The 27,248-nt window shown below is 44.9% G+C and overlaps 1 protein-coding gene across 1 annotated transcript in view; it reads left to right on the top strand.

The window, feature by feature from the left end:
* Nucleotides 1-24,409, top strand: part of IQCA1 (IQ motif containing with AAA domain 1) — an 89,749-nt gene extending 65,340 nt beyond the window's left edge. Inside the window, exons 10-19 of the mRNA XM_065750925.1 lie at nt 41-147; nt 361-456; nt 4,808-4,866; nt 6,443-6,525; nt 8,643-8,750; nt 11,087-11,286; nt 16,776-16,862; nt 19,273-19,450; nt 21,218-21,456; nt 23,879-24,409. Of these exons, the coding sequence (XP_065606997.1) occupies nt 41-147; nt 361-456; nt 4,808-4,866; nt 6,443-6,525; nt 8,643-8,750; nt 11,087-11,286; nt 16,776-16,862; nt 19,273-19,450; nt 21,218-21,456; nt 23,879-23,965 (1,244 nt within the window). The 3' untranslated portion in view covers nt 23,966-24,409. The remainder of the gene's footprint in view (nt 1-40; nt 148-360; nt 457-4,807; nt 4,867-6,442; nt 6,526-8,642; nt 8,751-11,086; nt 11,287-16,775; nt 16,863-19,272; nt 19,451-21,217; nt 21,457-23,878) is intronic.
* The last annotated feature ends 2,839 nt before the right edge of the window (nt 24,410-27,248 follow it).

Raw genomic sequence — 27,248 nt, 5'->3', positions numbered from 1 at the left:
TGTAAGCTTTCTCCTCTTTTTTCTCTCTTTTGGATAACAGCCGTTTGGCAGAACAGAGACCAGGGAAGGGATTTCCTCCAGGATCACGACCCAGAGCTGATCAAAGCAGAGAAACGGGAAGAAGTGGAGGAAGAGATCAGAGTGCAGGTGAGCTGACAATGGTAAGAGGACTCTAATAATGTGCATTGCTTGTGTGTATCCCTCTGAAAATGTAAGAACCCGTCCTGGCATAGACCTTACCTCCTTCCAGAGTGCCCACTATCTGTTCTCTGCTTTAATGCTTGTTTGGTTGAATACTTGTCTGCGAGGTGGTGGCAGAACAGAAGACTTGGAAAGATTCAACTGTGTGTGTCTGGATAGGTGGATGAATTGATGCAACAAAAGCTGGAGGATCTCAAGCTGGCCGTGGACGGAGAGAAGAGTAGCAAAAAGAAAAATGCAAGAAAAAGGGAAAAGGTAAGAGCAGCAAATCATGAGAGTTCGGGGTAAACATCAATTTTCTGCCCAGATCCAGAGGCATTCCATGCAAGCTGTAGTCTTGTGGACACCAATTGGAAAATGCCTTCTTTAAATCCTTACTGAACCTAAAGTCAGAAGCATTTAGAAGTCTGTTCATCTGTGGTCATAGCCCAACCAATAATCACGTGAGTTTAAGAATAATAGTTAAGAGACAAGTTTATCTGAAGATGCACTTATTTTCAAGAGGAATACACAACCCTCTTAAAATTCTTTTGCCCAGCAAGTCAGCAAGAAGGTCCCACCAATCCCCCTTTGTTAAGGGTGACTAATAAAACCTTCCAAGGAAGGCACAGATGTGGGTGTTAGACAGTCCAGCTGCTGACTGCTTTTCTTCTAAATGAGGATATGTCTCAAAACTGTACCTCAAAAAACCACTTCCTCTGCTTTAGTGAAACCTTTCACTTATCTACAGTAGCATACAACTGATGTCCAGGTATAGCTCATTTGATTACATTGCTACTTATTATTGAAGGATTTGGGAACGTGCAACTGAGCCAAGTTTACTTAAACACATCAAATAGATTAAAGACATACATGCTTTTTAATGTGTTACCCACATGTCACGTTCACATCTTGCGCTGCCGTATGCAAAATCCCATAGCCCATGGTTCCCAAAATCCCTCACCCAAGCATTTAAACTGTAAAATAACTGGGAGCTCCCAGACCCTACCATTCAATCAGCAGTTCCACTTAAAAGGAGCAGAAAAGGAGCAGGGCAAACAGCCAACCCTAATCTCACCTTGTGTTCCATTTCCGTAATCCTTTTAGCATGCAAATATTTGATTTTGCAGTACTTCTACTCAAATTATCTTGAGAAATCTCTTTCACTTGACAAAAGCACAAGGGCAATTCAATAATGAAAGGGCAGAGAAGCTCTGAAAACTGATACTGATTGGGTTTCTAAATCAGTTTAAAAAATAGCAAGGCTTAAGATGCGCAGACAAAATATTGTGGCAATCTGAATGCTGTTCTGGGCAGACATATGGGGTTCACAGAATCACACAGAATAACCAAGATTGGGAGAGACCTGTAAGATCATCCAGTCCAACCCATCACTAACAGCTCCCACTAAACCTTGCCCCTCAGTACATCTTCAGATCATCTTCAGGGTTGCTTCAGATCAGCTGGACAAACCCCTGCTCCAAAACATCACAATGTGATTTTCAAGCTGTAAGTCAGTTTTCTTCAGTGGTATTAAGACGGTTTTGGGCGGTGATTGTAAGGAGGGATCCAGCTCAAAACACATTTTCCCTGCAAGAAGATGTTGGAAAGTTTTGTGTTTACAAACTCCCAAAGCATCAAACACCACTTGACTTTAAAAGCAGGCCCTTCACCCTATCAGGAGTCACTCTTACTGCCCCTAAAGATAAAAAGCCCATTTGTCACCTCTGGAACGATAAGCTTGTGTGGAAAGGCAGATTGCTCTGCTCATCATCAATATGTCTCCAGATCATTAAGGTTAGATCATTCATTAGTCTGCACCTGACTTGCAACAGACCAGACACTGTCATTTGAGGCAGAGCCCACGTGCTCCTGCCCACACTGGAAGAAGCATCCCACTTCACTGTTAAGTCATTATGGCCCAGAGTGCAAATGCTGTCCTTCAGAGGTGCACTGTGACTGAGCAGGACATGCTCCAGGTGGCTTCTGATCCTCAGACACTCACAGGAGAGGAAATGAATATGCAACAGAAACAAAGTGGTTCATCTCCACTGCACATCACATTTTTCTCCATGACACACAGTGGCAGCTCGCTGTCTGCCAGGCCATGGATCAGCGGGCTGGGGGTGTAAGCTTAATACACCACTGCAGATCTGCTGTCTTGACATTGCCTTAGAACCCAGCATAGGAGATAACAGATCAGCTTTCTGCAGTCACTGACATGTTACATTTGAGTGCTCTTTATCTCATTTATTGCACTGCTTTTCCTGCTCTGGTCCCCCAGAGGATTTAAGGACTGGCTTTGGATCCAGCTACAGGTAAAGCAGCCCATTCTAAGTGAACACACCCACACGTACACAAAAGGCACAGCCAGGGTGAAAAGAAAGCCAGGGAGAAGGAACACAGGAACCTAGGTTGCTTCTGAAACAGGCCTTGCCAGCATCCCAGCAGAGCTTTGGTTGCCCTCTCATGATACAGCCAGGCAGAAGCAAAGCAACTGAGAAGAGACTGACTCTAAAGACCTGATGAGGGCAAAACTGCAGTGAGTAAGGCCAGAATTGAAGACAGGATGGGTTTGAGGACGTTGATCCACAATCTCCATTGGATCTTAGTAGCCAACGAAGCTCAGCCTCCTACCCCAGCATCACACACTATCCAAGGAATCCACTCCCAACACTTCACAGACTGGGATGCTCATTTCCCATAAACAAGAGCACTTCTCTTTACTTCCCCCCCCCAAACGGCAGCAGTTTCAAATCAGGGCCATGTTTGCTCATGGCAACCTCAGAGCTACTGAAAACATTCTCCTGAGCCCACACAGTAAGACAAGACAGCACACTGAGCACAGAAGAGCCTTCTGTCATCTGCCAAGTAATAACGAATGCAGCTCACCACACAGTGATGTGTCAAAGAAGAAAATAACCAAGTGAATGGATGGCTAAACAGAAACTAGACTGACATTTCAGAGATAGGAACAAGGAGATTTCTATTATAAACGATGAGCATGTTCACATTCATTAAACATTATCATTTTCTAAATAAAAGCAGCTCCCAGCAAGACATTTTGGAGGGAAGCCATTGTCTACAACTCGTATTTCCCCTTATCGCATCCCAGTGTTTGCCAAATTTCCCATAAATGCCGATGTGATTAGGAAAACACATTTTTCCCCTGCACAGTACATTTTTGTCTTGCATTTGAGTACTTTATTGGTGAAGCTGCCTCGAGGACAACACCAGTTGGCCAATAAATTCAGCATATGCTTAGTGTCTCTGCATAGGTAGAAATCAGCTTTTCTTCCCAGTCAGACAGACCCCATGATAAGCAATTCCTGTCTTGCTGGAAAAAAGGTTAAAGAGTCAAAGCTGGAGGAACACAGGAATAAACCACCAGCATCCCAGTATTTCCTCAGTTGTTAAAGCAGCATGGCACATGCCTTGCTTTTCCAGCTCCTTTTCTTTAGGAAGAAAACCCCACTTGCACATTCTAAGGAATTATTTGCTACTGAGTTTATTTAGGCAAAGAAACCTAAGGTGCTGTTCTGCAGAAATTGAGTTGCTTGCATTATTCTAATCCACGACTTAAAAATATAATTATTTCCCCAATTAGTTCATCCACACACCTCTGGGCTTAATTTGAGTTTTAATTCAGATCATCTTCATTAGTTCATTCAGTAGTTATTCCAGGTGGTTGAGCCATAGGTTATGTAGATGGCAAGCATCCATGAGAATATACAGTTGATGTATTTCTGAGCATTGCTGATCCATTCTAGAAAGCAATCATTTCTTCAGGTGGGCGGAAAAGAGATTTTAGTTTAAGCTTTTGAAGAAATCCCACAGTGCCTAAAAAGGACCGCGTGCGTAGTGTCACTGTAGCACTTTGCATGGACACCAGTGCTGGGCACTAACGTATAGCACCAGGATTAATGATGCTTTCCTCTGCTAATTATCCCAACTATATTTTAGATCCCATGAGCTATAATTAATGGAGGGCCTGATGTTACTGATTCACATCTTACATCCTTCCCCCCCCCCCCCCCCAGTAGTATATAAAGAAAGCAATTACCTAAAAACCTACCATCTTCCCGTAGTGAAAGCATGCTGAAAATATCAAGAAAGGAGCAGGTCATGTTTTTCTGACCTCCTCAAGTTTCTTTCCCAAGGCATTAGGAAGGCAACAGCAGAAGGGATGTCTACTGGTTGGGAAGCCAGATGAAAGGGCAGAAGGGTTGGCTTCAGGCCCTGCTCCAGCTTGGGGACCTTAAGGATGCTGCTGCATGTGTATTTTAACAGCATAAAGACTTGAGTGGTCCCTGGAGGAGCAAATGGGATCCCACACCCTTTTCCTTCTGTAGGCGAGGGCTATGACCACTGCAGGAATGAGGGAGAGGAGTTCTCATGGGCAAAGCCAGAGCTAGTTCACTTCTCCCATATGAGAGCATGCCCTGTGCTTCTATACACAGGAGTACAACTTCCTCACATAAGGGCATTCAAGGATATGATTGCTCCTTTGGGGTCCTTCGGTAATGAGGGCCACGTTCAAATACTGAAAGCGGTCCTCACGCTGCTTCAGTAGGTTCAAATATGTGAATTAATGCCTCTAATTCCTGCTTGTTCTTTTGATCCTCAGAAAAAAAAGGCAGGGAAGAAGAAAATATCCGAGTTGGAGAAAGATGTAACGCCTGACAGGTAAATAAAGATAGGACCTTTCTACCTGAGACCACCACCACCACCTCCCCACCGCCCTCCAAAAAGGACAGTACCCCAAATAACAGGGCAAAGAACAGTGCTTTGAGGGTACACAGCCCACCTCCAGCACCACACCCAAATTAAATGCATTCTGCAACTCGAGCTAGTCTCCATTAACAGCTTCAGTGTTCTTCCCAGTTCATAGAGCCACAGGTGTATAACAGTGCATGGGCCCCTCGGGTCTATTTGCAATTGGGTCTGCAGGTGCAGAAGCACCTGGTGATTTGACTGGCTGGCAGATTTTCCATCTCAGCTGCAGTCTGATAAGGGATGACAGCCCTGTACTCTGTAAATCACACATCAGAGGTAAAACACATTGTATGGATCAGTCTTATCAATAGCAGATTCAGTCTTATGTGTAGCCTTGCTCTTTTAAACAACCTTGTTTTACTGGGAGGGTTTGAGTGGGCTTCTCCTTTGGCATTACACTTTCAGTCATCTCGTGATGCCTTTGCAGATAACTCAGCCATAATTCAGACACTGTCACTGCTGCACCTGCTGACGCAGCAACAGCATGAGCTCCTGAAGGGGCAGTGCTGGAGAACAGCATGAAACTATCAGTCAAAGCAGGTGGAAGCACTTGAGATGGACCCCACAGATCCAACCATGTGAGGCAGGCACAGCCAGACCTGTTCTCCATCACCTGGGTACAATCAACGACCTCTTTACCCACTTGAAAGTGTAAAAGCTCTCCAAGCAAATATTTAAAATAAATGTTGCATAGATGATAAAGCACGACCTACCATACAAGAAGAGTGCCAAAGACGTGCACACATAGTCTTTCTTTTAAAGTTACTCATGCACGTATCTGCTCCTTATATGACAACCAAAAGCCAAAAAATGTCACTAGAGTTAATATTTAGATACAACTCCAAAAGAGAAACTGAGGAGGAAGCTGGCTACAAATATAAGCGTGTTAAATTCTCAAATACTGGGAGCCATTTCCAACCACTGGTAGAGACAGCAGGAAGCCTTTTCCCTGCACAAGTTATGCCATCATTTCTACTATATGGTTCCCCCCAGCCATCATCACCCAACACTGCAGCGTTGCTCAAGTTGAGTCACCGCCAGCACGTTCCTGACGAGGTGACTCTACTGCAAACAGAATAAATTCCAGGAAGAATTAATGAATTACTACTAATTGGAGAGCTAAGTGAATAGGTATAGTAATGTTAGGATTGCTATTATTGTATAATTTAAAAATAATTTCCCAGTAATTGATATTAATGAATGAGTCTATTACATGAGTCATAACTGATCTAGCATCGCCTGGCAATGGGTAATGGAAGAGGGGCAGGAATGTGTGAGAGGAAGGAAAGGACTCCTCGCTGTTACGTGGGAAGCAATGCTTATTGATTTCATATGGACAGAGCTAATCACCTCAACCTCTGGGCTACAGCGTACGCTTAAAAAGCGAGGGAAAGCACAAATAACAGTGAAGCTAGCTCAGTTGCTGCAGGACTGAGGTTTTATTGACAGTACCCCAGCACTTCTGAGTGACATCTCTTGTCCACAGGACCATCGATTCTCTGTACAGGGAGCTGGTGGAAGAAGGAATCCTAATAAAAGCCAAGCCAGTGAAACTCGCTGATTATGTTGGTAAAGTACACATTTTTACAACTAATACAATGTTTAATCTGACCAAACCTCAGCCATTCAAGGTTCACCTACCCCCGTTTCCTGTCAAGAATGAGTTCAAGAGTAACTACAATTTCAGGACTTTCCTAGTTGAATACCTCAAAGCAGCGCATGCAAATCACCTCTGTTCCTTAGGGGTGCCTCATGCCTTTCACTTCTACTCCTGAAGCCTGGGCTTTCTTGTAGAGCCTGCACTCCTCTCCAAGCACCTGAAGGTCTTGGGTGGGTTTGGATGGCACAAGCACCTCTGAGGTGTAACCAAGGCATCCTTTGAGGAGCACCAGGCAGGCAGAGGAAAATTCACTCCTCCACCTCCCTGACAGCCCCTGAACCTTGAGATGTGTCTGGGCCTTCATTTAAACAAAAGGTCTCTGCCTAGTTCTGCATTTCAGAATCCCCTTGCCCAACCAGTACTGTCTGTCCTTCCCAAGGGAGGCTTCCATGCAGCAGATATTCCTAATGCAGATGTTTTGAGAGCACGTCTTGGCCAACAGATAACAACAGCAGACAACATCAAACTGGGGAGTGTGCTGATGTGTATTTGGACCATCTTCCCTTGATGTTGAAATTTGAACCTTGGTGTCTCTGCAGCACAAGGGCTGCTCCAAGTCACATCGACCACACTCCCCACAAGCAGAAGATCTTGGGCACAAAAATGGAGAGCATAGCAATGGCCACCTGGCTGCCCACACCCATGAGAGGTCCCCAGCACACCACAGGAATCAGTCATGCGGCTATAGGCTGCCAGAACAAGGCACAGAAGATATTTGAAGTTGGTCTAGGTTTTGGACTTGAAATTTCAATTCCCTTTAAGTATCCAAGGGGATAGAGGCTGAAGAAAAATATATCAGTCCTCACCTGCTCCACTCCTACAAGGCTGCAGCCCAAGGAAGGTCACTTGCTCCCAGGAAAAAGACAAAGGTAGAATTGTGCAGTACAGCAAGTAAAGACACCAAAATGTCCCTCTCTATGACAAACCGACATCACTGAACTAATTTTCTTGGTGACCTTATCTAAATTAGTCAGAGAATATCCACTGTGATTTATGTTCAGTTGCAATTAAACCCTTTGATGCCTTCTAATTAAATCTGTGAAGATTAATTCCTATCTGGTTCTTTTGATTTCTCCTTAAATAAAAGATAAAACCTGAAATGAATTTTACCCTTCAGAGGGGAGGGGCAGTTGAACCACAGCTCATCTTGCTTTTTGCCCCAAATCACAACCCCACCTTTCTCACTTGGCCAGCGCTGATCTACTGGCTCCAAAAGCCCTCAAGCTCTCCCCTTTTATCTTCAATTGAACACAAATACTGTTGTTTTTCACCGATATTGACCATGACTGCATATAACTTTCATGAAGAAACAATCACCAACTCCATTATCACAAGTATTCCTGCTTGTGGCCTATCCTTTTGGTTCTTTGGTTTCTAATGCATCTTCTAGATGGGCTTTGACAGGTCAAGCAATGCGATTACAGCTCTGTAACAAAAGCAGAGGCACGATTAGGTCGCTTCAGTAAATGTCAGTGGTTTTTCGCTTCCTTAGGTTTGTTTTTGAACAAAAAAGGTGAAGTGCAAAGTGAAATCCCGGCCAAATGAGGTGAAGCACTTAAATGTCTCACATGGCACAAAGCCGAGACGTGCTGCAGTCAGGGGAAAATCTTGTTAGCCTCTTTTTTCCCTTTTCAAAATCCTTCAGAGTGTAGTTCATTGGCATCCCAGCCCTGAAAAACCTGAAGTGTGGAAAACCCGTGCCAGCAGCATGATTTGCAACACTACTGATCACTCTTCTCCACAGTTTCTTTATAAGGCTACTACTCAAGACTGATTGTCTTGCACAGCCTGGTTAGCAGGGAGAGCCCACAGTGCATTCAACACCATTTTCCTCATTCCATCCCCTTTTCCAATATCTCGGGGTCACATTCCACAACATTACCCCATCTGAACGCCCGTCCCATGACCTCTCAGCATTTGCTCAGAGCACTGTATTGTTAACCTATGGCAGTACTGCATCCCTTGAGTTATGCATTTTATAACAATGCAGTGTCACATTGATTAAGCCTATGCTTCCTCCCTGCAGGCGAGTACAGCTATCTGGGGACCACACTGCATAAGGTGGATGTAGAGCCCATGCCCTCCCTTGCTGATATAAGACAGCTAATAGCACTGTATGGAATACTGCCATTAGGTAAGAGCCCTGCAGCAATCACTGCAGGGCAGGCTACAACAGCTTTGCTTCCTGTCACTAACGTGCATTTTTACTGGCTTTGACAGGGCTTGATTAATTGTAATCTAAAGCATTTTGCAGTATAATTGTTTTTCAATTAAGCGTTCCAAGTGAAGACCGTATCATTTTAATAGTGCACCGAGGAGCTTGCACATGCTATTGTCAGGTATTGCATTTCCATACCATCTCTGTTCTCATGTTAACAGTTTGTGAATGGCAGCACATAAAAGGAAATCACTTGGGAAAGATAATAGCTAAAACAAGCTCCACTGATCAAAATTAATCAAGTTAAGGGAAGGGCCAAGGTTGCAATTTACCTTTTACAAGCTGGCTAATGTTACTCAGTACCAAACAATGCAATCATTTAAGGAATTAGTCTGAGTACGTTCTGGACATCAGAGAGAGCACTTAAATATGCCCTTGCAGTTTTGATGCCAGACTTAAGCAGCATCTAACAAAGCTTTGCTGGGTTAGGTTGTTTTCTTTTAGTGTAAAATGTGGTTCATATTTTGCTTGGGAATGGCATGAAGCCAAGCTCCGCTGATTGCAAGAAGTACCTGTCTCAAGGGCCTCTTATACTTCACTTGCATCATTTTCAATTTGTGATTTCATTTTGGGGAACATTTTAACTGGGCATACTCACCCCCAGGCCATGTCATTGTCTGCTCATCCCCTCTGTATGGGAAAAACAACAACTCAGTGCCTCCTAATCTGGCAAATGGAGCAAACACGGCACAGCCCTATGCTTTTTCCTGCCATGTTTGTGCCTTCCACAAAAGACAAGCACTTGGGATGTTTCAGATGTACACACAGGAGGGACCCACCACCCCTCGAGGGGCTCAGCGTGCCTCAGAGTTCAGCACAACTCTTCTTTATCCGGGATTTGGAAAGAAACACTTCCTTCCCCACCAAGAGAAGAGTGCTCATTCTGCATTTCAGCTCCCTCTGAAGAGTCAGGCTAACAGAATATGATGCTAGCAGCACCCTGCTGTCAGTCAGCACCAATACTGTTCTCCCAAGCCAAAAATCTTCCCATCTGGTTTGGGGTAATGCTCAGGGGTTGGCCACAGGCATGACCACAGTCAGCTGGAAGACTTCAACTGTTATCCCTCCCTGCACTGACTCCATGTGGTTTTTCACATATCAGATAACTCCTCCAAGGTTATATTTTAACACCATCTAATCGAGTGAAATCAAGCCCCAGGACGCTCCCAAAGCAGGGGGAAGAAAGCCTGTAAATTTTCTACCATTTACAAAATTGGCAAAAATATCTAAGGAGAAGAGACCCTGGACTAGTTAAACTAACAGTGTATTTGCAATAGCAGTTTGAAAAATGCCTTTGAGTAAAAAAAAAATCTCTCCCAAGCCAAAAAAGTCTCAGGAACGGTTTCACCTTTTGGGCAATATGTTATGGATGACATTTCACTTAATTGGTCTCAGAACTAGTTAATCACAGTAACATGTGCAGTTTATTCTTGAGGTTTTCACCTGATAGCAAGGAAACTTCCAGCTGAAACAGCACTGAGAACATGAGTAGGTGAAATAAGCAAGAGAGATAGTGGTGGATCATCTGGTGAATGATCCGATGGATCATTTTGCTCAGCCAAAAGAAACAAAGAGAACAGAGAAGGGATCCACTTTCTCCAAACAGACATTTCACTTGCTCTGCAGCATGCAGCTGCCACATACCAGGCTGGGGAACAAGTGCTGCTCTGCAGGTGAGCTGACACCACACAGCAGCAATGCACGAGAAGGAATCAGGCCATGAAATATTTTGGAGCAGGGAGAGTCCAAAATGTTACTAGCTTTCAGTGGAGAGGAAAGACACCCTAAAAATGGATGTGCAGACAAAATAAACATGAGAAAGTGAAATACATGGCAACATCTGGTTTCAAAATCACTGACAAATGCAGCAGTAATAGATAGTCCCATTAGCTTGTTTTCCCTAAATCTGGGAAGCATCATTTCAGACAGCAGCAGGAAGGAGTTTTGCTAGCCCTGTGTGTAGCACGAACCTACACCTTTGTCCAAGTGCAGAAAGACTTGCTCTGACAAATGCTAAGCTTCAAGCCACAGGTGTGTCTCTAACTAGGCCTCTATTTGACTTTAGTTATCAACTGTCAGCTTAACCATGCTGTTGCCACAGCTATGGTTACCTGGAAGTTAACGCCACTGCTCTTGAAACAGTGAATTGACACGATAAAATATTTAGCTTGAAGAGAATGGGTAGAATCATTTCTTTACCTTTATGGCAGACTTGGATGAAAGCAATAACAGTGCCATATGGCTTCATACAGGTTCCCAAACAGTCCATGAGAAGGCTCCTTTGGTGAAAACCCTGTTGCTAGCTGGACCCACCGGTGTCGGGAAGAAAATGCTGGTCCATGCCATCTGCACAGAAACAGGAGCCAACCTCTTCAACTTATCCCCTTCCAACATTGCTGGGAAGTATCCAGGCAAGGACGGCCTGCAAATGATGCTCCACATGGTTCTCAAGGTACTGTGATTTGTGTATTGCCCTACAGAGCTGTTCTACAAATGATATAGCAATCACAAACAAGCAGAGAATCACCTCGAGGTGAGCTTTGTTTCAGCAGGCACACTAGTCACACCAGGTCCAAAAGAGTGCCAATCCAGATGTGAAATTCCCTTCTTGCTTTCGTGCCTCCCAAACCACTTGCTGACAGCTTGCTGCTGCCAAGGTCAGCATGCCCCTTGAGAAATCACTTGTAGTAGCCATATTTTTCACATCAACATTTCCACGAGCTTTATGTTACCTCAAATTCGAAAAGCATCAGGTGAAAAAGAAATTGTTTTCTGTTTATGTGCACATCAGTCAGGAATGCTTTCCACACAGCATTTAATCACATAGCAGACTGGGGGTGGTCACAAATTTCCTCCCTGGGACTGTTGCTGCAAAGCAGCTCTCCCCTGTACCGCTCTCTGTTTATCTACCAGCAAGCTTTTGAAAAGAGAGGATCTCCGTTCAAGATTACATTAACAGAAATGCATGAGAAGTCTGGAAATAAAAGGAGGCATACGAGCTGTGAAGAACATATCCCAAATCCTCATCGTAAGAAGAGACCCTGCCCTGGCAGCATTTCTGCTACTTTTAAGACCTCAGCATTTCAGCTAAGGAAGGAAACTGGTAAACATTTCCAGAAGAAATGCACTTAGAAAAAAAAAAAGCACTGCACATACACTAGGAATAGCCAAATGCAGTAGTTTTTTCCTCCCCTGCCAGAGGCCTGCTAGAAGACTGAATTCAAATTGGCTTTCCCTGGGATTCAATCAGATGTATTTCATTAAAGCCAGTACTACAGCAGGCTTTGTGGCAGGTGTCTCCATCCCCAGGAGAGACAAGTTCCACAATTAAAAGTAACGCAGTCTCCAAGGAGCCTATTTCTTGCTGTTCAGTGCCTAGGGAAAAGCTGTGATGCTGCAATCGTAGCCCTTTTACTGTAACACTAACACCCCTGACACAAGCTAGTGCCACCAGACTGAGCCAATACTCTCCTCCCTGCTTCCTCTGCACGTTTCACCCTTCTCTGCTGAATTTCTGTGCCCTCATCAATAGCCAAGCACACATCTGACTGCAGGCACAGCACACACACCATCCTTTCCATCATCCAGTGCCTGCTAGAGCACAGGGCCTTTAAACACAGTAAAAAGGAGGGCAGCATCCTTATTCCTACAGAAGGTTCCACCTAAATGTTAAAAAAAACTCACTGCAGTATGTTCAACCTCCAACTAGTATATATAGTATGTATGCACACATCCAATACATATATAAACATGGGTGCATACTTCTGTGTATTTATAGAATAATCTGGAAGATCTAGGATTTTTTTTAAGTCAAAGGGTAGCGTTATCCAACACTCCCTCCAAAAATCAGGGAGAAGCAACCCGAATTTACCTCACTACTGCAGCCCCCAAAAGACGTAGGGATGACACTTTGGGGCATCTCCATGCAGCACCAGGATGGAAGTTGCTTGCAGTCAACCACACAGAATAAATGCACTTGCTTACCAAAAAGTGACTTGTTCCAACCACAGCAGCAGCACTGCCCTCCATAGGAAGACTCTCCCCTCACCTGCCTGCTTGGTCAGTACTACCAGGTCACCTCCCACCTTCAGTCTGGTCTACCATACCAGCTGCCATCACTCAGAGCTGAGTAGGTCATCCTTGCTAACTTGGAATCCTATCCCTCCCTTCAAGCCTTGTAACTGTGCACTGGCTGCTGACACCCAGAACAAGTGAACAGCACTGGAAAAAATGAAGATCTCATTCATTTCAAGTGCAAGAGCCAAATCCACTTCTTTTTTCCACCCATTATTTCTGGGAGGAGACAAGAGACATTCCAGCCCTGATCCAAAAAGAGACACGTGCATGTGTTGCTCAAAGCGTGCATTTTATATGTCACATGGGGAAAATGACTTCTTGTACCAGAGCAGGAAAACACCGACATTTCAACCTGCCACTTCAAAAGCGAGGACTGTAAAGGCAAAAAGACCAGCATGAACAAGGAGGTGTTACAAAAAGGAGGAAAACGAGTGCTCACCTGACTCTGCAGATCCAGGCTTGCAGGGATGGATCCCCACAAAGGAGGAATCTCCAGCAAGAAATCCTTCCTCAGTGGCAGTCAGCCCTTAAGTGGGGTGCGAGAGGGGTTGAGCCTGGCTCCAGCCCTTCTAATCACACTACTGAATCACCTTCACGTGTGCTCCTAGGGCTGACCAGATCTGTCCTTCGGGTACTCGTTCAGGCTGTGACTCAGCAGTTCCCATACAAAAAGAAACATTAGGAAGATTAACTGTGAATGGGAAAGCTATTGAAAGATGCTGGGAGCACCAAGCCCCAGCAACTGCATCCTCCATAAAGACACAAAGCCTACCAGGTCAGCTCTAGGAAGAGAGGATCTGTCTCAGGGATGCAAAGCTAAAACCAGAGCATTCTGGAACATTCAGCTAACATTTCCATGCACTGAGCCAGCTTGAACTCAAATGGAGCTCTCTGCCAGCTTGGTACTTCAACACCATCACTGTCAGGCTCTTTGGTTATGCTATTCAGTCCAGCAGAAGCAAATGTCTTACACAAAAAAAAAACAACACTTGAGTTTAAGATGAAATGGTATAATCCCCGCATTGAGAGGCAACATAATTTTGTCAGTATTTTTTCCACTGAATCAGGTTCAGTCATTTGTTAACCACTGCTGCACTGTCCCTCTGGACACAAGTCACTTCTGGGGCAACCTGAAGAACCAGGTATGGTTTACCTTAGTGCACTGAGCGTTTCATTGTCAAAAGGGTCTTTCATCACAACTGAGATGTGGGCACAGTGCTATCAGCCTTCCCTCTAGTTGTCCAGGAGGGATTCTTATCTTGCTGCAGCACAGCCTGCTAGAAACCCAAACCTTGGTGATGAATCTCACCAGAGCTCAGACAGCACTATTTCTGCGACACATCAGCTTCACACCTAACGTTGACAAGTGAAACGCGTCCCGTTGGGTGTATTTATAGTTATTTTCTCACTGCCTATCCAGAGCACCTTAGCATTGATGCTGAGAGGTTTGCTCTGACCAGGGGAAGCCTTGAGGAGCCTCAGAGCAGCTCCCAGCTGCTGACACCAGGCAGGATTAGAAGGGTGAAGGAGCCATCTGCTGGCAGTTCCCCCAAACTAGGGGGAAGGCAGCAAAGCTAATAACGTTTCAATTACAAATTAATTACGTGCAGCACATTTAATTATCCGTGGATTCAAACTGTCTGTGGATAATTCAGATGAAGCGCTTTCATGGGGACATGCAGACTGATGCATATTTGCCAGCCATGTAAATGAGATGCTCCTGGCAGCCTGATCTTTCATCTGGAGAAAATAACAGAATGCAAAGCGCTGTGTTTGGGCTGCTTGGTCAGCATCTACCAGCACTAGAAAGATAAAGGTGTGAAGCAGCCTTCACCCAAGTCATCCCCTCAAAACAGAGCACGCAGGGAAGCATCTATTTCAGAGGCCACGAACAAACTCAACGCTAGCTGTATTTCTGCTTAGCTGAGGACAAAAAGAAGAGGAGCACAGGTGTGAAAACTGATAATTCTTCCTTATGAGTTAAAAAAAAAAATGAAACTCTAGGCTGGTTGAAGCCTTTGGGGTGTTTGAGAGAGCTGCCAACCACCTCTGAGCCAAATGGGGAAGATACCTCCAGGCTGCAGCAGCCCTGCTGAGGAGATATCACAACTCTCCTTGAAGCACATAAGCACAGCTCAGCAGCCTCCATATCCTCCTCCAGCCTCATTCCCTGTGTCAGATCATGCTGCAGCATCAGACACGCAGGTAGAGAGCTGTATTGCTCCCTAGCTTCACACAGCTACAGCACCACACAGAGCAAAGCCTCTAGGATGGGACTGTTCTCTAGATGAAGGGAGCACGCAGCACCATTTTTGCATCAGCTTTAGCAGAGAAGCAACCCCAGCATGTATGTCAGCCACTGTTAAAAAGCTCCCCTTAGCATTACTAAGTTTGGGAAGGTCTCTTACACAGAGCTCCCATGTGTCAAAACAGACTCCAGGGCACATAAAATGCAAGCACTGTCCTCCAAGAAAGCATACCTTGCTTTGAACAACTGCATCAAAACCCACCTTTCTGTTCACTGCAAGTCTGAATTACCTGAAGAATCCTCCCATTTCACCAGCTCCACCACTGGATCACTGTCACAGTACTCTCCCACCTGCCTTCAAGACTGCCTTTAAGCAGCTAGGAGCAAAATGAATTCACCTGCAAGCACAAATGAGCAGTGCCGCCTGCATTTCCTGCAGGTGTGTGAGCTCTGAACCGACAGGATGCTCTGCAGAAAGCCCTGAGCCTCGGAGTGCTGCTGCACAGCTCTGCTCAGTGAAACCACAAGTCTGTCCCCACCCTGATGTGCTTTGCAAAGTGTATGCAGGTGTAGGAATATGGAAAACACACCTCTGAAGATAGATCAATAGAAGATAGATAAGAAGTGTCTGACCTTAGACAGGCAGCTATTATTGCTGTGCTGTTTCAGTCTGCCATTTTGGTCCAGCTTGCTTGCTCAATACACTGCTGGGCTGAGAAGCTGCCCCTTAGGTTGTACATGGAAATGTTCACTTTACCACCAAGACCTTATGATGTGTACAACTTAGCAGCAGCTTCAACTGAGGGAAGAAAAGAAATCAGGGCAGAAGAATGCTTTCTCGTTACCCACTGACTCCTCAAGCCATCACTTTTGTTGCTGAGCAAACCAGCACAGCTCTGAGAGCCACTGGAAAGTGATTAAAATTTGGCAGCAGAATGTCTAAACCGCTGGCGTTTCTATAGCAATAGGGAGAGCACAAGATGTGAGGAAGCCTGTAGCATTGCTGCCATCCTGCTGTGAACCAGAGGTATAGTGCTCTGACTTTGGAGCCGGGAAACCCATTTCTACAGACCCCCCTTCCAAGTTAACAGATTCCATTTTAATTCTTGGGCTGACTGCAGATTAAATGCTGTGTTGTAAGCCAGCAGATCACCTACTGGCTTGTTTTGCTTAAGGGTTATGATCACCCTTGCTCACTCAATAGCCACGCGTTGCCTGTTTCCCATGCATTTTGCCCTCAGAAAACTGGGATCCCATGGGCAGCCAGCATGAAGCTGCTGGTGGTCTGATGTCTGCCACTGACCTCCTCATCCAGGCTTCCTTTTGCAGACCTGCAGCTGAATTTGGGTTGGGAAATGCAGCCTGAGCATAGCAACCGGAATGATAGGGATGAGTTCTCACTGTTAGCTTCCTAAACAGAATCCATTTCATGTGCCAAGACTGCTGAGCAGAGCCAACGCCACTCATGAGTGCTGCTCGTTTCTGGGGAAGAAAAATAAACCCAGCTAATTGTAACTGCCGAAATATGGAGTCAGAAACATAATTATGGGCACCCACGTATGAAATTGTGGCCATTTTAATCAACTTCTCTCATTCCCTCTCCCATTTTCTCTTAGGTGGCCAAGCAGCTGCAGCCTTCAGTCATGTGGATTGGAGACACGGAGAAAACATTCTACAAAGCAGTGCCAAAGGCTGACGAGCAGGTGAGGTGCTCCTTTCTTATTTCAGAGCAGATAATTTCTCCTGTTGCATTACAGCTGACACAAAGGAGCAGGTGTATTTCTCAGCTCAGCACATACCAATATGACCGGACCTGCCAAAGCTTGCTTGATCATCACTTGCTCACTTATGTGGGTTTTTTTTTTTTTCTTTTAAGAGAGTCTTGTGACCTCTTGGGGGCTCTTAAGAAGTCACATTTCACTCTTACCCAGCTGCACTCGCTTTATTTAAAAACAGTCCAGTCACCGGTCAGCAGTGCACTGAAAAAGCAGGAGAGAATAATGGAGATTTTCAAAACACGAGGCAAGAAACTCAAAGTTAAGATGAGCTTAAATTGTTCAGGTCTATTAATTAGAGAAATTGGACGGAGCCAAAGTGAACGATGGAGTAACGAGGATGAATTTCCACTGTGAAAGCGAAGAGCATATATGAAATAGTTATGTTTACAGATTCTTTTCCACCAGAAAGGAAATGAAAGCACTGCCCAGTGGGCACAGCAGCTCAGCCACCACAGCAGTGAGTGATTCACCTGAAGTCCTGATTAGATTCATGCTGCTTGCCAAATATTTTGCATCCAGAGCTCGCTGTGAAAAATTAAACCTTTTTTCTTAAGGCAAGTACTGTGTGTTTAGGCTACGTGAAGGACTCAAGCCCGGTGTTTTGGAAGAAGGCATCACCTTGGATAAGGCCAATGAGTGCAGTGAGGGCTGCGTGAGCTCATGGGTGTGCAGGGATTGATGCCCTCTAGTGGTTCTTACACCAGGAGAGAACGCACGGGTGGGGATTAAAATGAAGACTTGAGGCTAAAGGTCACCTGGAGTACTCCTTTATCTGTTTTGAAAGGCAGAATTTCTCCCTGTGCCCTCCTCAAGTCAAGGGCATCACCCCTCCGTGTTATCACGTCACTGGAGCTTCAGGTCTTTAATGGTGGGAGAGGGTGGCTCCACGCTTGAGATCACTGATGCCCCATGTAGCTCACAGCATAACCAATATTCAGAGCCAGAGAGCATGAAGGAGGAAGGACAGGCCATGGTGAGGGTGACCCAGGGAGCCCTCCTTAGGAACACTTCAGGAGAGGTGTGCTTTGGAGCAGACGAGCTAAACCCAGAGAAAGACAGGGCAAATGGAAGTCACTCACTAGGCATAGCACCTCTGGTACCTTGGCTGAGAACATGGTAAAAAGAAAACTGAAGTTCTTCAAATGCCCTCTCAAAAAAGAAAGCAGTCTCTGTCCAGTCCTCTGTAAAGGATGCAAAGCAGTCAGATATCAAATATGTTATGATAACCCAGTTGCCACGGATGACATACAAGCAGTTAAGCCACTCATATTTAAACAAATAGGGGTCACCTTCACCATTCACCCCACTTTTCTCCAGCTCAGGTGCACATGATGGCTGAGATCCTAGCTTGCCTCTGTGACAGGTTCTCTTGCTACTGATATATAGGTGGAGGTGATAATATTAGCTTTCAGTACATATCCATTAAATGCGTGCACTCTGGACACACATTACCTTCAAAAGTGTAGCAGGAGCTGCTGACACACAAATGCTACTCAGCCTTAGTAGGCTTAACACAAGAGTGCAATCTTTCCCTTGTCTCTAGCACCAGTAGAGGCGCTTATAATTTGAAAATTAAGATTCCTAAAGGCTAAGCAGAGAGCACTCATAACGAACGAGGGATTAGTGGGGATCCATGGATATCACACCACCCGAAAGACTGGTGCTCTAAACACAGGGGATAAATTGGGACTTATTTTGGTGAGTAAAGGGGGGAAACAAGAGTCAAACAATCGCTTTGAAAACTCTCTGCATCTTCTGTTTTCCCAGCAGAAGACACTTTATTAATATAAGAAAGGCTGGTCTGAAATTGAGACAAGGTAGCTGCCAACTGTACAGTAAAAAACACAAGGTGACCTGGAGTAAGGTTTTCCACTGAGTGTGATTGACTGTGGTGTAAAGCCTCAGTTATTTCTGGAGAGGCTTCTAAGTCACCAGACTTTTCCAAATACAATACAGCACCCTACCCCAGTTATTCATTTATAGCTTTATTGACCACAGAGTAACACTGCAGCAATTTGATGAAGCTTCATCCAACCAATTTTCACTTGATCCTCATCGAACTTAAGCACCCAGTGAAAAATTCTGCTCAGCACTCGTCTGTTCTGTAGATAGGTTGAATATTTATAATAAGGTCAAACAGCAATTGTCACAAAGATCTGAGTGCTGATTTCAAAGAGCTGAGTGGTTAGGTTCTCAGCAAGGTGAAATGAAAGAAGAAATCAGGGAGTGCGCTTTTCGTATTTAAAACATCAGTAGGGACTGGTAGATCAGAACTCCGAATTGTCAGTATCGATAACAACTCTTTCCTCCTCATATTTACATGTGCACCCTGAAGATGAATCCAAAACGTCTGGAAAAGTTTCTCCCCAAATTGCTGAAGGCTTTGAACGCAAAGGACAGAGTGCTGCTAGTGGGGACCACCAGCCGGCCCTTTGATGCTAAGATTAAACCTTTCTGCCGCATTTACCAAAAAATCATCCTGATCCCTCGGCCTGACTATGCTTCGAGATTTGGCAAGTATCTCAAGTCATTCTGGCAGCTACTACTGCTCAGCATCCGTGCTCATTGTCTCAGAACTGTTTTTAAACTCCGTTTGTATCAACGTACAACCCAAGCTGTTATTTTGCTGTGTGATCCCATTTCAAGGCACATTTTCTACGTTAAGCTTTTCTTTTTACATGGGGACCATGTTTGGTTCTGTATTGAACTTCATAATGTGAACTTCTGCAAGGAAAGTGGCAGGCAGTTGGTTCCTATCCTTCAGAAGTGGCTGGTAGACAGGCTTTTGTTCCCAGAGGTATTGGTTTTTTTCCTGATTGTATCATGTGGTTTAATACACTTTTTTGGGTACTACGTAGTCTGGATGTGGTGAATCATAAGCAGAAGGGCTGGTGAGGTTCACTCTAAAGATGATGTGGAAGAAAAATTGAGGACTATTCATAGTGATACCAAACACTTCTAACCCAGGACTCTCAATGGTACATTTCTCCCACCAGAAGCTCCTAGCATGAATATCCTTATTGGTCATAGACTCCTTTCACACCACTGATCTGTGGTGGATCATACTACAAAAGAGTACAGAACGAAACAAAACCACGTTCAGTTTGGAGACCTCACTACACAGTTGCACTCAGAGTAAACCAGACAATATTGCTTCACATCTTCATCTCATTACAAAATGGCAAAACTGTATTTTGAAGTCCATTTCTGTGCTGCCTTGCAAGGAGGCAGCCGAGGTACTGAGATGATGCATGTTAGGGCAAGCTCAAGATGGATTTTGACTGCCTAGCGAGTTGTAAATCTCTCCCACATTCAATAATTTCCAGTGTGGATGGGAAATGGTCCTTAAGCAGGCTAACGTGTTTCATGTTAGGTTACAGCTCTGATTAATTGCTAACAGATAAGGGACATGAGTAAGACCTAGAGAAAGGAGGTGATAGCAGCTGAATTTAGCTCTGTTCACTCCTGGGGATTGAACCTGTCACTTTCTGGGATTCTCACCACTAATTTGGAGTCAGAAGGGCCAGCCAAAGGGATTTCAACTTGCAAACCTCAGAATGCCTAAAAATGTTAACTCTTGACTTTTAAAAGGAGATTAAACTTCTAGTTTTAGTTCTTTGAAGCTGTCCCACTGAAGGCAGGGCCTGGCTTGTTCTTTAGCTCACAGCTTCCCTGACATTCAGTGGAAAACAAGGTTGTTACAGCACTCATCTTCCCATCGTGACAATTTCCAGCCAATCTGAGAACTGAAGAAACCCTTTTGGGCAGAAAAGCAGTGACATAAACAACCGTGCACCACCACAGTGCACAAACCCATTCGTTACAACCCTCCTTTTGCCCAGCCCTAACCCTAACCTTAGGGTGACCCATCAGCTCACCCAAATAAAGCCAGTCTGTTAACGGAGGTGCTTAATTCTGCACACCCAAATGAGAAAACATCTGACAAGTTTCCTTTCCATGTGCACACACGGGCTTATTTGAGTAGTTCTTTCCATTTTTACACGCATCTCCGTTGCATGTTAAGTGCCAATAATAACTTTCTGAAAGTATTGACCAGTAGCCAGCAACGGACCACTAACGCTTCAAGAACAGATGTTCCTAAAGGCCTCTATGCTGCAAACCTGCAGCAAATGAGAAAACAATTGCCTCTCAGCTCTGCTGACCGATGCCCCTTATTTCCCTGTTTCGATTTCAAAGCTTGGAACTATTTCTCCTGCTTTCCTTAACGTGTGCCTTTGGTTTTCTCTCTCTTTTTCATTTCTTTGGACTCTGCTGAGCAGTGTTATGGAAGCACACCATCAGACAGCACGGTGGGGAGATCACCAAGCTGCTGAGCATCAGCTGCCTGGCCAAGCTGTCGGATGGCTTCACCCAGGGCAATATCGTGCAGGTGGTGCAGGCAGTGCTGAGCAAGCTACGCCTCCTGCAGATGGCCAGGAAGCCACTACACACTGCTGAGTTCCTCACCCCACTGGCCAGCCAGGACCCGGTGTACAGCGAGGAGGAGGAAACATTTAAGGTGATGTTAGGAGCCGTGCTAGCTGGCTTTTCCAACTTTAAGGACTCTGTGATGTGATGACTACACAGACGTGCTTACAAAACATGCAGGTCTCCCACCAAGAGGTTTCTTTTCTGTTCTGCTCTTCTCACACCCCTTGGCTCTGCAGCACCTTGCAGACAAACAAGATGCAGCTCCTAGCAGCCTGCTCCAAACCATCTTCCACTGCTAACCTAATGACAGTGGATATTTCTCCCAGCCCCACTGAATGCTCTCCAATTTCCACTTTTGGCTCTCTCAGCATAGGCAGCATTTGTGATATTTGGCAAATTACTCTTTTTATTTTTTTTCCTCGTGCTTCCTATCTAAACCAATATCTTTCCTTGGGGAGAGGCTAATGGTTCAGCATTGCAGCACAGAGAAAAACCTCATATTGTTCCCAGCTCCAAGCCGTAATTCATTTACACCCTGAAACATGAGAGCGAGCACAAGTTTAACTCACAAATGCTGTTCCACTTCCCACAAACATGCCTCTTTAGCACAGCAAGGAGCACGCAGGCAGCACTTCGTATTGAACACCGCTAATATCGCCCTCACTATCCCATGGCCATCATTTCCTCGTGTTAATCACAGCCCTTAAGAGAGCGTTTCCTTTTTGTTAAATTTGTTTCCCCTTAAACGTCACGGAACATGGCCTTGGCACCTGTAACATGGCACAGGGGAAGAGGACTGTCAGAATGGCCTCGTGCATCAATTAACTCAATATCTTCATCTCTCCACGCACAGAAGGACCTTTTCATGAGCCTCTAATCATTGCCATGGCTGGACCACTTCTGTTGCTTTGCTTTGTCCCTTTTGAAGCGGGGTGGCTAAAACTTAAAGCAGCACTCAAAGTGAAGATTAACGCTGTGATGAATCTTTGATTTCTATTCACTGGAAACATGAATCTCCCTGTTTGACATTTATATTCCGCCAATGTTCCGAAACGAATATAAATAATGCAAAATTTAGGGATGATGTGATATCTTTGTCCAATTTACTCAAATTTCTGAGCCGGTCGTACGTCTGCCACGTTTTTGTAATTAAAAATTGTCTGACTGCTGTGATTGAAAAAAATCCTCGCACAGAAATAATAGGAGTCCCACAGAGCAACGGGTGCTCAGCCAGCACTCCAGCTCTGCCTGGCAGCAGCTGATCATACACGTAAGATGTAGGAAAACCCGTGGCAAAGAGCTGCAGATGTCATTCCTGAAGACTTTTGGCTCTGATCTGTCACATACTGTCCATCACTTACATGCCCAGCTCAGGTGCAGGTGGGTTAGTGATAAATCTTTTGCTGTAGCCATATCTGAGGAGCTGGCTTCATTAAGCCCTGCTAACTAAAGAGCAAAAAGCAGACTGCCTCGCATGCCAATTAGCAGGTAGCTCACCGCATTCAAAAACACAGATACATAGAATCACAGAACCATGCAGCTTGGAAAAGACCTCTGAGATCCCCAAATCCGACCCCTAACCCAACCCACCGTGCCCACGTCCCTCAGTGCCACATCCCCACGGTTCTGGAGCACCTCCAGGGATGCTGATCCCACCACTCCCTGGGCAGCTGTGCCACTGCATCACCACTTCTGAGAAGAAATTGCTCCTAATATCCAACATGCACCAGAGGAGACAGAGAGGTGGCATTAAGTAGTGGCCAGAGGAAAGATTTCCATTTCTGCAGCCACGTGTGGATGAGTATGGCCAAACAGGAATGAATGCGTTTTATCCATCACATCAACACCACAGCACGTTGATCTCCGGTGTGAGCAGGGCTTGCTGATAAAGGTTCTGTGTGCACATTTGGGGTTTGACCAATTCCCACACAACACTAATTTTCTCTTTCGTTTTACGTTATTTTAACAAGGCCTTGTTGACATTGCAGCTTGGCAAGTCTGCAGAGTGACTACACCAAAGTCACAGGACTGTGAACAGGCATATGAAAGCAATAATCAAGTTTTTAATGTTCGGGGTTTGTTTGGCTTCTTAAGCTCTCTCATTGAAATAAAAACTGTCTGGGTCGATTTGCAGAACCATGAGAATGGTTTGCTTGGTCCCTTGCCAAGTTTCAGACCAGAAAGGGTTTTGACAAGAGCTATTTGCCTTGGAAATAGGGTTGATCGGAGAAGTTCTAACATTTCCATAACTATAGCAACACAAATGGCCCGGCTAAGTGTTCCTGTTAATGAGACACACTTCAAGCAGGCAATTGCCATACTTCTTCTTATAATAATGTTCTCAAGAGATCTAAGGGGTTTATTTCTGCCGCTCTACGACCCTGCCTGGATTTTAAGATTGTTGTAAGGAATGCACCATTGTAGCAGTTAAAGGTCTCTTAACTGTTCAATCGTGATTATTATTATTTTTTAATAATATTAAAACATACTTATGCTTTCTGGTTCTCTAGGCTTGGTATGACAAGACACCGCTGGGCCAAGCACGAAGCAAAGCAATGGAAATGAGTGAGAAAGGAGGAAAAGGGAAAAAGAAGTAAGAAAATGAAGGAAAGAAGAGAAACACCAACTTCCTCCACTGAACAAAGGGGGATGATGTTAGAAAAGCAGACACTTTGGAATAAAGCATTGCAAGTGACAGCTACCCTGGGAAAGAGAGCTCATTTCTGAATGTATTCTTAAATGCTAAGGAATAGGATGAGACATCAAAGTGACGAGTAGCTCTCAGAGGATAAAGAGTTAATGACCATCGACGTGCTCAAGCATTATTTGTTCTAAGAGGTTTTAGGGGGCAGAGGGGTTCATTACTCAGAACTGTAACATGCCATCAACTTTTAGGCTACCCTCATTTATTTCAGCAAGTAACTCCCTTTAAAAATTGATGTCACGTTAATGTCTTTCATTACTTTAATATCCTATATGCTTTATAAAACTAACTGCTTTATATATCTGTAAGTCTAATGTGTTACAGTTCTCAATAAAACTATTACGGCCGTAAAGACTGCTTTTTAATTGGGATGGATTATAAGGCACTTAATGCCATATATTTACGTAGCCACACGAGGACCAGCACTTCTTCACCTTTTGGTGCATCACTGTGGAGAGATTAACGTACACGCTCACAGGAAACAACATTAAAAAGGAGAACAAAAGCAAAGGGTGATGCTCAGTTTGGTGGATGCCCTGAGAATCTATTTTGCAGTATGAAATGCTGTCCAATGGTTGGGGTTGTACAAACTGCAATATAGCTGTTGCTTGAAAAAGAAACAGCGAGGAGCAGAGCAGGACCCAGTGCTCGTTGGGTCTCAGCTTTCTGAAAGGATGTTTCGTGCAGTGTTTCACCCAATCCTCCTCGACCTGGCAAGTATCTCGCAGAGAACATGCTGACGTGGATGGCCAGCACGCAGCGTGTTTTGGGGACAAATTCTGCAGAAAGTCAAAGGCCCACCCAGAAACCTGCTTGAGAAGCTGCTTTCACACCACATGCAAACTCCATTTTCTTGTGCTCCTCGTTGGCCAGCTCCTTTGGCCACCTGGAGCAGGGCTCCCCTGGATTTCAGCCCTCCAGCCTGGATGCTGCCTCCCCAGACCTGCCTGGGGGACCCACATTATAGGAGTGGCAATGATTGCCAGATCCCTGCACAAAACCCCAGGGTTTGTGAGGCCGTGTGAGACTTCCAGCTGCCTCCAGCCATCCTGCAGCAATCCAGCTGCCAGAGCCTCATCATGACCCTCACAAGGGACTGCTGAGTGCAAGCTTCCAGGCCCTGGATTTAATCATTTCCAACAGAATAGCTTCAACATTTGGCTTTCCTGGGGTGGTGAAGCACACCCCATCCTCTCTCTATACATCCCCCAGCTGGAAGCCAGGATGCTTTGGGGCTGGGTTCTCAAGCAGGCAGGGCATCAGCCTGCTTTGTGGGAGGTGATCCACAGCAAAGTTGAGCAAAGGATCTGTCATGCCCATTTATATATGTAAGTGATCTAGAGAATTATCAACTGAATTATTTAAATGTCCCATTACTATTAAATTACTGGGCATTCATTGTAAGAGCAGTCATAATACAGTAACTAATTTGGTATTAATGTGAATGTCAGCGTTTCATTGCAGTTATTTTGTACTTCATCATCAGATAATTTACCAATAAATTAATTGGCTTAATTGCTTTCTCCAAACCCGGGAGAACTACATATGACATGACTTTTTAGAAGTGTTCATGTTCACTCCCTGCCTTTCTGCTGTAACTACAGCAAGTAAGACCCCTTCCCTCTGAAACTCTGGTCCTAAGGGAGGGACGTTCCTAAGAAATCCTTGTTCTCATCAGAAACATCAAAAGCCAATGCGCAGTTAAAGAAATAAACTGTAAATTGGCAGAGAATCACAGCATTGTCTAGGCTGGAACAGACCACCAACCATCAAACCAGGCAACTGAGCACCACGTCCACCAAGTGCAACATCCCTTAACACCTCCAGGGATGGGAACCCACTGCCAGCCCTGGCAAACCCCAAAGCATCTGGGAGTACCTAGGTGCGGGGTGCAGACCCCTAGGCACTGTCCCTGCCCTATAAATCTCCCAGACAGCCCTTGCTGGGAGCAGAAGCAGCCAGCACCGTGAGGTCATGCTTTCACAATGTGCTTGGGTATTATTAGCCCCCTGGCTTATGTCAAGAGCTCAGGTTATGCCACTGCAGCCAAAGCCCTTTAATCAGGAGCTGCAGGGCCCGTTAAAAGCAGTGCCAACACTTGTCGGTGATCCCTGCCATTTTCACAGGAGCTGCTTTCCCTTGCTAGCCTGCATGGAGCAATTCAGAGGCAGGGTTATGGGAGCACCATCCCCCCAGCACGAGGATTGTTGCACCCAGCACTAAACCTTGCTGTCAACGGCAATGAGTCTCTGAGCATCTCCCCCAGCAGCTGAGGAGATGCTTAGTGCTGCTTTCCCCTCAAGGAGATGGAAAGTGCAACCTTGCAGAGGGCTTGGTGCTTTGCCACATGCTCCCCCACCTTTTGGGGTTGAAATCAGCCCAAGCACAAAGCACTGCTCAGGGCTGTGTTGGTGGTGATTGACCCAACCCACCCCAAGGGGAGCAGCACCAAGTGTCAGGGTTGGTCACAAGGGAATGAATCCCCCAGAGTCCCACCAACACGGTGGGAGTTTATTCTTTAAGTTGCTGTTAGATTGTTATTTTTTAAAGACATTTCTCAGCAAAGCCCCCCAAATCCTGCAGTACAAAGTGAAACTGACTGTTCTATTAACTCCCATCCTGCATCAGCAATTTTCTAAAGTGTGGAAATGTTATAATTGACTTTTCTGCTAGTAGCAAAATGTCATTTTTTCTTAATACTTCCTAAGTCAGTAATGCATTTCAAAAGCTTCTGATGCCACTACCACAACAGGACTTACAAATTAGCACATTTTTAGCTTTTCATTAAACACAATACAAAAAGTCTCATCATATTAGGGTTTCTCTCCTCATTATTGAAAGTACTGCGACTTTGGAACTTCTCGCAGCAAATTATAATGCACTCAGCCTGGGCCCATTGTAAATCAGGACTTCAAAAAGGGTGTCACGTAGTTGGTCCTCTTTAAGCACTGAAAATATCAGAGTCTATTTGAAAACGCCTTATGTAGTCTCTCACTAGCCTTGCAAATCATCACAGCACCAGGTAGAGCTTCCTTTTATTTTTTCCTCATGGCATCAAGCCATTTTCTATTCTGAACAGAAAAAGAGTATTACTTCTTGCTGGGATTTGAAAAAATAAAATAAAATAAAATAATAAAACACTGAAGATAACAAGCTGCATAAGATCCCCAAATCAT

The sequence above is a fragment of the Cyrtonyx montezumae genome, unplaced genomic scaffold, assembly GCF_038088225.1.
Source record: "Cyrtonyx montezumae isolate F1298 unplaced genomic scaffold, pur_monq_1.0 scaffold_7, whole genome shotgun sequence".
Lineage (NCBI taxonomy): Eukaryota > Metazoa > Chordata > Aves > Galliformes > Odontophoridae > Cyrtonyx > Cyrtonyx montezumae.
The sequence above is the reverse complement of the archived record's forward strand: the minus strand, read 5'-3'. Positions and strand labels throughout refer to the sequence as shown.